Source organism: Carlito syrichta, unplaced genomic scaffold, assembly GCF_000164805.1.
Source record: "Carlito syrichta isolate Samal-C Ts95f unplaced genomic scaffold, Tarsius_syrichta-2.0.1 Scaffold302017, whole genome shotgun sequence".
In the NCBI taxonomy this organism is placed as follows: Eukaryota; Metazoa; Chordata; class Mammalia; order Primates; family Tarsiidae; genus Carlito; species Carlito syrichta.
The window spans coordinates 70,704-81,413 of record NW_007246113.1 but is presented as its reverse complement, the minus strand read 5'-3'; the positions used below and the strand labels follow the sequence as shown (position 1 = coordinate 81,413).

The 10,710-nt window shown below is 36.8% G+C and overlaps 1 protein-coding gene across 1 annotated transcript in view; it reads right to left on the bottom strand.

Annotated features, from left to right (window-relative positions):
- Positions 1–1,452: 1,452 nt before the first annotated feature.
- GSTCD (glutathione S-transferase C-terminal domain containing) overlaps positions 1,453–10,710 on the bottom strand; it is a 29,114-nt gene continuing 19,856 nt past the window's right edge. The window contains exons 5-7 of the mRNA XM_008055882.1: positions 9,737–9,767; positions 5,660–5,729; positions 1,453–1,760 (exon numbers count right to left, since the gene is read on the bottom strand). Coding sequence (XP_008054073.1) covers positions 1,624–1,760; positions 5,660–5,729; positions 9,737–9,767 — 238 coding nt within the window. The 3' untranslated portion in view covers positions 1,453–1,623. The remainder of the gene's footprint in view (positions 1,761–5,659; positions 5,730–9,736; positions 9,768–10,710) is intronic.

Here is a 10,710-nt window from a genome sequence, read left to right as displayed (position 1 = left end):
CCATATAATGTTTATAACACTGGAGTTGGTAAAGATATATTAGAAGACATAGAAAATATTAATGATAAAGGAAAAAGGATAAATTAAGCTTCATCAAAATTAAAACATTCATTATGCAAATGAGTAGGCAAGCCACAGACTGGCAAAAATATTCTGAACATGTTTATCTAACAATATCTGATGGAAATATTCTATAAGTTCAGTGGTGATTGCATGGGTATATACAGTTGTCAAAACTTCTCAAATGAAATACTTAAAAATCTGTTATTTTGCTTTATGTAAAGTAAACCTCAATTAAAAAAAGAAAGCCCAGAATAAAAGAGCATGTTCTTATCTATGGGCAAAAGTGACTAAAATATTGAAGCCTAGATGTTAATACTGTTAAAAAATTTTATTCCAGAAAATGCCCTGTAAATTATTTCTGTATTTTAATCCACAGTGATAACCAAGAGAACTGCTTTCTCCTTAGAAGTGTGTCACACAGGGGTCAAAAACATCAAAATCAATGAAATAAATCTTAATTGAATAACTTATGACAAGTTAAGTATTTGCAGCATGAGAGAAAAGATGTGCCACCTGTCTTTAAAAATGTTGCCTGGCAGAAAAAGGAGAATTTAGGTAGAGAGAACTATTAATACTCAAATACGCTTCCATACTCTGTGCTCCTCACACCCCCAATTTATACTCAGGAAGCCTTACCCCCAAAATACATAAATAAAAAATATGATTGACATCTGAATAACAAATCCTGTGACCATACATTATAGTATAACATAATTAACTTAATTCTTTAATCCTTGTCTTTCTAGATGATTTACTTTCATACAGACTTGTCTCTTGTAACTCATCTTTGAATCGTCAAAGATTCAAAGACCAAGAGTTCAAAGATTCAAAGACCAAATCTAGACCAAGAGTCTTGAAAACAATAGATTCTCAACATTAATTATAAACTTGAATTTATTAACCCATATATTTACTGTTAGTTAGAATTTATGTTCAATTCCATGTTCCCCGAATGGGAAATTTATTGCAGTTATTTTTTATCATTTTTTCACATAAAATGTTTGAATCAGGAATGAGCTCATTTGGTAATTTATAGAAAATATATATAAAAGGAGTATACTAAATGGCATACAAGTTCAACTAACTCCAGCATAAAAATAACTATACTGTAATCACTTGACTAGATTTTAGAAAGTTTTAGAAAAAGTACAACTATTAAAAATATAAAAAACAAAAAACCCCATTGAGTCTAGTTTCAGTCTCCACGTGAATATCTAACTGATTAAAAAAGAAAGGCTGAAGTACACTGTTGTACTTGTGAACTGAGAAGGACATTGTTATTCCAGTGATGGAAGCACCACTGGTACCATTCTTTCAGCAGCTAAGACTTCAGGGAATTCTTAGTATGAAAACCAGCAGTCCCTTAATCACACATTGTAGGAGCATTTATGATGCTTTGCAGGGAGGCTTTCTTCTGAAATTTTCTTGTTGCTTTCCGTCCTGAGCACAATAGGTTCAAGATGGCTAATGCTGTTTCCTAGTTATGCCAAGAACCTCCTGAATGTCACTGGGCTTTCAATGTGAAGATGGATGACAAAACATCAAAGCGAATATCTTTTTCTAAATGGGGACTCCCACGATCATGTTATTTTTGGGAGAGCAGCTCTCAGGCTCCATGGATATCACTTGAACTGAGTAGCCACATTCTTCTGCAGCTCTTGCTCGATCCAGATCCACTAGGCACATGCACTGTTTTCCTGAAAAACAGTCAAATGATATCATGAGACACCTTTTCGCCAGCAGTATAATTTCGGTTTGTTTAAGGAAATCTAAAAAATGACAAAATCCATAAGTACTACAGAGGATGCTGTTTACTCCCATCTCGTTTAGTCTCTTTACATTCAATTCTTGATTAATGTGGATGGAGAGAAGATAGTTATAAATACATGACACTTTACAGATTTGCTTGTGCTAATAATTTAAAGAATGTTAACCTTTTCAAATGTATTTATATACAAATCTCAAATTAGAAATCCAGATTCTACTTTCTACTTTGGTTTAAAATCCTCCACTTTCCCTATAAAACTACATTATCTGTAAAATTGTGAAGAAAAAAATTCTGTCTTTAAGAATTTTTTTTTTTGAGTTGGAGTCTCACTCTGTTGCCCAGACTGGAGTGCAGTGGCCGCTTCCGGCCACCGCAGCCTCTACCTGCTGGGCTCCAGTGATCCTTCCGCCTCAGCCTTCCAAGTAGCCGGAATTACAGGCATGCGCTACCACGCCCGGCTAATTTTTTGATTTATTGTAGAGAGAGGTCTCGCTGCCCAGGTGGGTCTCGAACCCGCGGGCTCAGGAAATCCACTCACCTCAGCCTCCCAACGGCGCAGGATTACAGGCTGAGCCACCGAGCCCGGCAAGAATTTTTTTAAGAATAAAATTCTGTCTTTAAGAATATCTAAAGTATTATGCTGACAAAGGACCATCTAAAAGACCTTTTTCCATTTGAAGATTTTTAGGACAATGAAGAAATGGGAAATATTTCAGAAAATTCTCGATTGTGGGCTGATTACTTCAGGTGAATATGTAATGTTGAATGTAATTTCCAGAGCTCCTGCACCCTTATAAAACAGTAGTATTCTATTTGCAATCTTTGGAAGACAAAAGAGGAAACCTGACTGACAAACAAAACAGCTAATTTGTTTTCCTTTGGCAAACACAAACTTCAAAAGTAGCTTGGGAAAAAACGATTTGGGGCCGAATATATTCAAAGCCATGGTTTACTTTTACACTTCCAATTGCTCTAAATTCAATATATAAGACTTTTCATCCTCTTGGAAACAGGTTATTTACTATGCAGAACTTCATTCATTCAATTTTTCCTTAAAAATTATAATAATGCCTAAACATGATTTTTCAACAATTTACCTGAATGACAATGGAAACTGCTAAATGAATACAACTTCAGAAATGAAGACAGTTGGGCTCGGTGGCCCAGTCTGTAATCCTGCGACTTTGGGAGGCTGAAGTGAGTGGACTGCCTGAGCCCGCGGGTTCGAGACCCGCCTGGGCAACTTGGCGAGACCTCATCTCTACAATAAATCAAAAATCAGCTGGGCGTGGTAGCGTGCGCCTATAGTTCCAGCTACTTGGAAGGCTGAGGCGGAAGGATCGCCGGAGCCCAGCAGGTCGAGGCTGTGGTGGCCGGGAGCGGCCACTGCACTCCAGTCTGGGCAACAGAGTGAGACTCCAAATCAAAAAAAAAAAAAAAAAAAGAAATGAAGACAGGTATAACTAAAATAGAAAAGTTTCTCTGTGAAAGATAGAATCCTCATAGAAATAAACAGTGGAAGATGAAATCAGTAGGTAAGAACTGGCAATGAGACTCATATTTAAAATATTTATTTTGTATATTTTCCCTAAAAGGACCAATGCCATAAAGAACTGTGTTAGAATGATATAAAATGAGATGTCTAGAATTCTACTTAGGCAAAATCATCCCCTCTTTAACAACAAACAGCCTCATGGCTGACATTTTTTTCCCCTTAAAATACTGTCCTTCTTTTAAGACGTTTATGTTTCTCCCATCTACTTTTCAGTTTAAAACGAAAAATTCTGTCAGAATGGGATGCTCTGCATTCCTTTAGTACCCACCCTGGGTTTATATTACAGTTCATTTACCCTTGGCTTTGATCCCAGTCCAGTTAATTTTTCTTTTTCCATTATGTAGAAGAATTTCATGTTTTCACATGTTGAAGCATCTTTACAACTGAAATTCAGTTGATAGTCTACTTTTGTGAGCCTGGTGAATTTCCTAAAAACACGCACAGAACATAGGAATAGTCTGTGTAAAGCAAAATGTAGAAATCTGATTGAGTCTATAGCTTTGTTTGAACGTGATTTTCCCCATTCCTGCCAGCAATCTCACCAAATCTTTCTCCTCTTCAACTCTGGCAACTTTCCTTCCAGCTGCATCCCCTCTGTTTGATACTTAAAACTCACATCTGCCATGTACATATCTATCCACCATACTACTTATGTCTTCATTGGGTTGCTATTTGAATTTGCCCTCCAAAAATTGTGTGTTAGAAACTTAATCCCCAATGCAACAGTGTTGGGAGGTGGGATCTAATGAGGAGTGATTAGCCTGGAGGGTGAAGTGAATGGATTAATGTCATTATCATGGCAGTGCATTCATTATCAAGACTGTGGCTTTCTTATAAAGGGGCAAATTCAGCCTCTTCTTGCTCTCCTTCTCACCATTTTGCCATGATGCTTCAAGAAGGCCCTCACCAGATGCTAGTCCCTTGATATTGGCCTTCCTAGCCTCTAGAAACATTAGCCAAATAAATTTCTGTTCATTATAAATTATCTAGTCTGTGGTATACTGTTATAACAGTACAAAACAGACTAAAATATGGGTCTAGTGAATGGAGTTCTATCACGGGAAAAGGAGGAACAAGAAGGAAAGAGACTGAAAGAGAAAGAGGTTGTAGGCAGGAGAGAACGAGCTCCTTCTGTGTTTGTGCCCCAGAGTGTGAGAAAGGAAATTACTTGTTCCCTCCGTCTCGGGTCTCACATGTCTCTCCAGTGTGAGCATCTTGCCATGCTGACTTTGATTTTAGTTTAAAGATAACGATTTATCATATATGTGGTCTCTAAATGCAAGCTCATTTCTCTGGTACTCAGCACCAGAAACAACAATCCGGTTTCCAGTATACTATGGAGGAAATGGGTTATGCTAGAATTTTGGAGAGAAAGTATGATGTCCAATGTGGAACTTTTCTTTAATATTAGATTTGACTCTACTTATTTATCCTAAACCATGATTTTAAAATCGAAACTTCCATTGGTGTGACTCCAGGCTCCCAGTGTGCTGGAAAGCATTATTACAAAAATGGACAAAAGCGTCACATCTGAAATCATCTAATTTGGGGTCACAGTGTGACTCAATCATCTACCAGATGAAGGCAAGTTTTTGTCTCAGTTTCTCATATCATTAAAATGTAAATAATAGCACCTACTCCATAAGTATTTCTGTAAGAACTTACTGAGATAATAGGTGAGGACATTAGCTCATGCCTACATGTGTAATAATTGTTAGCTGCTATTCTTCTTCCAAACGTGATTTATTTTTCTAAAGTGAAGTCTTCAATAAATCAATTACTTAATAAAACTTGAAATGCTTCTATGGGTCTTCTGATTTAGGTAATGCTTAATATTGCAAATGTCAAATAAATTGGTCTACGATGAATATACTAGTATACTTTTTTTTTCCGAGAAAGGAAGCCTTATCACCCTTGTTAATATATTTCATAATGTATCAATTGTGGCATCATAGTTGATGTTTCCATACATATTATTTTATTTTGTGGCTTTTGATAGATTTTGCAGTTTGTTTATAACAGCAAATAAGAGATTTAACATAATAATTCTACTCAATGTACAAACACTGAAAATGTACTTAAAAGTATTAATGTTAACCAAAATTAGGTAAAATGTTATTATAGTTACAAAGCCCTTTTCAATATGGGTTACATTTTCTGGAAAGAATAAACTAGTTTCTTGTTGATAAACTCTTTCCATATAGACTCAGTCCATTAATTCCCAGGCATATTGCACATAATCTACTCAGCAGCTGCTCTGGGAAAACACGTACCTATGAGCCTTCGTTGGGGTGGAAGCTGAACAGCTGTCTGATCTGCAAATCTGCACAGAATCATGTGTTCCTAAAAGAAAAAGCAATAGAACGTGGGTTTATTTTTATCTTCTGCTTTAAATTTGTAAAGACAGAAAAAACTACCTCATTTTTCTGGAGTTCAACATTTTTAATTAAATTAAGTGCTGCACAAATGGTACTTCTGAAATAAGTAAGCTTTCAGAAAATGGTACTCAATAATTTCCCTTCAAGTACAGTGTTCTTCAGATGTAGTTCTTAAGAGCAGATGCACAGAAAATCCTCAGGGCCATTTTGCCCAGTTGCAAAATGAAATATTAAAACATGGTTATATTTTGCTATTATAGTGTATTAAATTAAAAGGTCAAAATTCATTTATATTTTTCCTTGATAAAATATATTTAAATCTCTGCGATGTGACTCCAAGAAGACATGCTAAGTGGCTTTTCACGTAAACCATTTACCAGAGGAAAAGCAAGCAGTGCACATCACTATGTGGCTTCTGTAGTTCTCTGTGATACCCAGCGGGGTTCTGGCTAGTCCTTGACTTTTCCTGACTCTTCCTGTCACTCAGAAAGTGGAATTAACTGAACTAAGAATCCCTTTAGAGGAGAGAAGTCAGGATCTTGTATTCTTCTCATTCTAAAAGGCTATAGGAGGTGCATCCCTTTCTGCTTTAAGATAAACTGTAAAGAGGACCTGAGGAAATGGGAGGGGGTTATTACTTCTGCTTAACAATTTTAGGAAAGATTGCATTAACAATAAAAAACAAAAGAGGGCTTTACAGACAGAGTTGATGATTTTGCACAGCGCTCTTAGATCTGCATGTAACCAAAGGTGAATGATTAGGAAGAAATGAAATGAATGCAATGCTCCAGTGACAACTGTTCACTTAGAACAGCTGCACTTCCCAAGCGTGTGCATGATCTCACCTGTCAGCTTGGCACACAGGTTAAACTCACATGCATCATGTGTTCCCTTAGCATTTTGTTCATTAAATTTGAAGGTCTCGTTTTTTAATAAGTGAAATGATTGTGACAATGTTACTTTTCAAAAAAGAAATATCTTTGTCTCAACTTTTATGCATTTTTAAGAAAACATTTTAGTGCTCATTATAAAATTTAATGGCAGTGGGTGGGAAACTAACAAAACTGTTCAAATAAGTAACTTTTATTAAGTTTCCACGAACAGCCTAGCATGAACAAAGGGACAGAAGAAGAATTTAGAATTATATGATTTAAAGGAAAGGCAAGAAAAAGTATGGCCTCATGATGTTTATAAATTAAGATTCATTTTTTATAAAGGTAATGTCAAGGAAATCACCACCTCAGATAAGGTTTAATTCTCTTGAACTTATAAGTCTCATGATATTTTACTGGAATTATTTGTGTATGTTCTCTTTAGTTAAAGTTAGGTTCAGAAAAGGTAAGGCACATAGTAGGTACTCAGTAAAGGCTGCTGGCTAAATTGAACTATGGAGAAAAAGACTTCCAAAGTGACCCTCAAGATATGTGGGCACTTTGTCCTGTGATCTTCAAAAGGCCAAGCAGCTTTTGGAGTGTGCTGGAGAAAGAAGAGATAAGTATTACAAGCTAAGGTCATGGGGAGCCTCTGTTCTCTGGAAGAGTCTGTACACCTCATCTCCACTAGAAATTTTACATTCTTTTCCAGCTAGTGAGACTGTGGGCGCCCTATCCTCTCATCATCCTTTTCCCCCCAAAAGCCCTCTCTTTGGTTTACTTAGCATCACTCAAGGAGGAATTAAAATCTACTTTTTGTTTTCTCAATTCATTTTCTATGTTATTGACATGACTTCACAGAGAAAGTTGAGGTGTTTTGAATCTTATGCAAATAAAGTTTTTGAGGTCTTAATGTTTCCCCTCAAAATCATATAGTTTAAAAATTTAATTTAGTAGGCAAAGACTGGTGATATTCTGGTTCTGGATGAAATCATGAACACTGAAGGACCTTTTCTTCATTTCTGTGGACGAAGGTATGGGTAGCAGGCAGGCTGGGAGGCAGAGGTGGAAGTGGGTGTTTAAGGGGAATTGAGAAGAGGTAAAGGAGATATAGCTGCTGAGGTGGTAGGCATAAACATTTGTAGGTCACTGTACCTCACTCATTCACTGTTTTTTTTTGTTTTGTTTTTTTGAGTTGGAGTCTCACTCTGTCGCCCCAGACTGGAGTGCAGTGGCCGCTCCCGGCCACCGCAGCCTCTACCTGCTGGGCTCCGGTGATCCTTCCGCTTCAGCCTTCCGAGTAGCCGAAATTACAGGCATGCGCTACCACGCCCGGTTGACTTTTTGATTTATTGTAGAGATGAGGTCTTGCTGCCCAGGCGGGTCTCGAACCCGTGGGCTCAGGCAATCCACTCACCTCAGCCTCCTAAAGGCACAGGATTACAGGCTGAGCCACCGAGCCCGGCTCATTCACTGTTTGATAGAGAAGGTAAAAGTCTTAAAATGTAGAGGCTGGTATGCAAAATGAGACTACAGGTTTTTAGCGAGTCTATGCAAAAAGTAGAATTAACTAAACTAAGAACTCAAACTAATTTATCAACTTTAAGTGAATTTATCTGTTTTTCTCAAATAATATCATTTCTTAGATTGTGTTATATCATGCTAGTGACCAATTAATTGGTTAGTGGTGATTTTCAGAAAGCTGGAAATTGCTTTGCTCAGATTGTTGATTCAAAACTATATAATATTTTGATTCCTTTTGGAAAACAATACTCCATGGGTCTCTTGCGTTTCTTCACATCTTACAAGCACAGGCACTATGTGTCTTTGTTTCAAACTAGGCATTGGCAAACTATGGCCCATAGCCCAAATTCAGCCTATGACCTCTTTTTGTGATTTTTAGAAAGCACTTACATTTTCAAAGAGTTGTAAACAAACAACAACAAAAACAATAACGATGTCAAAAACAATGAAGAAGAATACATGGGAAATTTGTATGTCACCAGCACAGCCTAAAATATTTACTATCTAACCTTTCACAGAAAAGTTTGCCTCTGTCCCAAGTGATCTTTTCAAGCATGTTAGCAAAGCATGGAACATGAACAGCCTTGGAAAATATGAGGGGGAGAACCCCCCCAAAAAAACCAGAATTATTTTTTGGAAGGCAGGTTCCTTGTAGTACAGGCTTCCCCTACTAGGTAAATGTTCTAGGAACCCATAGGCATCAGTGTACCACCTAGCGTTGTTGTGAGAGGCTGTGTTCAGCTTCAGTGAATTTCTTGCCCATTTCATGATGGGTGATTTACGAACACACCTGCCCACAAACCGTGCTGAGTGTTTACCAGTTTTTGACCAAAAATACCATGATTTCCATGCCCCACCCTCCCTATTCACCAGATCTCACTCTGAGTGACTTTTTTTTTTCTACAGATGAAGAAAGTCTTCAAAGGGAAATATTTTCCTAATGTGTAAGATTTAAAACAAAAAACACCAGAAGCATTAAAAGCCATCAAAATTGACAAGTTCAACAACTGTTTTGAGCAGTGGAAATAGTATCTCGATAATTGTACTATATTAAACAGAGTATTTTGAAGGTGCCTGAAGTTTAAACATGTAAAAATAAATACAAAATTTTTAAATAAATAAATGTTGGTGTTTTGGGTTCCCTTCTGGACATACTATCTCCCTCTGGAACAAAAGGCAGGTTATTACCTGGCCCATTTCCTTCTGCCCTGTAGGAATTGGGCCTCAGGGAGTTAGTGTGAACATGGTGGTGCTCTGGCCACTGCTACTGCTGTGAGCAACAAACTGTCTTTTGCTTCTGACTTAGGAGTCTTGTATCTTCTACCAGAATATACTATGGCAGGCTAACTTGTTAGCTTGTAAGTAGTTACAATTTCAGAACTTTCACAAATCTTGTCAACTACTTGAAGTGTTAATCTGAATTTGCAAAAGAAAAGAAAAAGAAAAGCTATATTAGATGCTCATGAGTAATTCAAATTAACTACAGATTATATACTTCATTAGAAATTTTTGATGAAAAAAATCTAAAGAAGGGATAGAAAGTATTAGGATGACATCTAGGTCTTTTTGAGGTTACCTTGTATGATAAAGTTTTCTTGAATTGTTCACTGAAATAGAAAAAAAAAGGAATTAGTCATCATTCCAAATACTAAATATTGAGTAAAAAAAATGAAGAAACTAAGTTATAAATCAAAATATGTATTATATGTGAAGATATAAAATGCTACTTTGAAGTAAAAACTGCCAGTTTGAAATATCTTTATAACAAGATAGAAAAGTATATCATCAGTATGTTATTCATTTTAATAAATTTCTTTCACAGATTGCTTACACTTTTAGAGAAGCCCAATCTTTTTTTTTCTCTTCTCTCATGAGAATACACAGCTCCATGTGTTTTAACATGTGGGTTTTATTACTATTCAGGCTTGGCACAGTCAACAAATCAGGATAGAATTGTCATTGAAAAGATATCTTGTTACAGTCCCCCAAGAGGAAGGAGAATGCCACCCCATGTTCCTATGTGGGGCCACATGGGAAAACACCAGTGTGTGTCTACAAGAAGAGGGAGAGGGTAAGGCATGGGCAAGAGCCTTTAATGTGGTTTCATGGAAAGGAAACTCAAGGCAGGGTAAGCAGGTTTAGGATTGGCTAGTTTGAATAATTTCAGTGGGCTATGGGGCACAGGGCTATCCCTAGTTGTCTAGTGTCTGGGCATGGGATAATAGGGCAGTAGTATAGTGGCTTACAAGTGTAAGAGCTCAATAAAGGAGATCATGGGATGGGAATGTGGTGAGGGCTCTGTATTATTTGGTTTGCATATGAAAAGCATGCTTGGGGGGGGTGGTGGGGGGGTGATATGAATGTCACAGGAGGAGACACCTTCTGTCTTTGTTTCAAAGAAAGTGATGTGCCATTTGTTAATATACAAGAGAAATATTGAAAATATATTGAAAAGAGCAATTTTAAATTATTTTTGGCTTATGTTGCAATATTTATTTTCTTGTATTAGAAGAGATTCCTTTGTAGAGAAAAAATGTATTTTTCATTAAC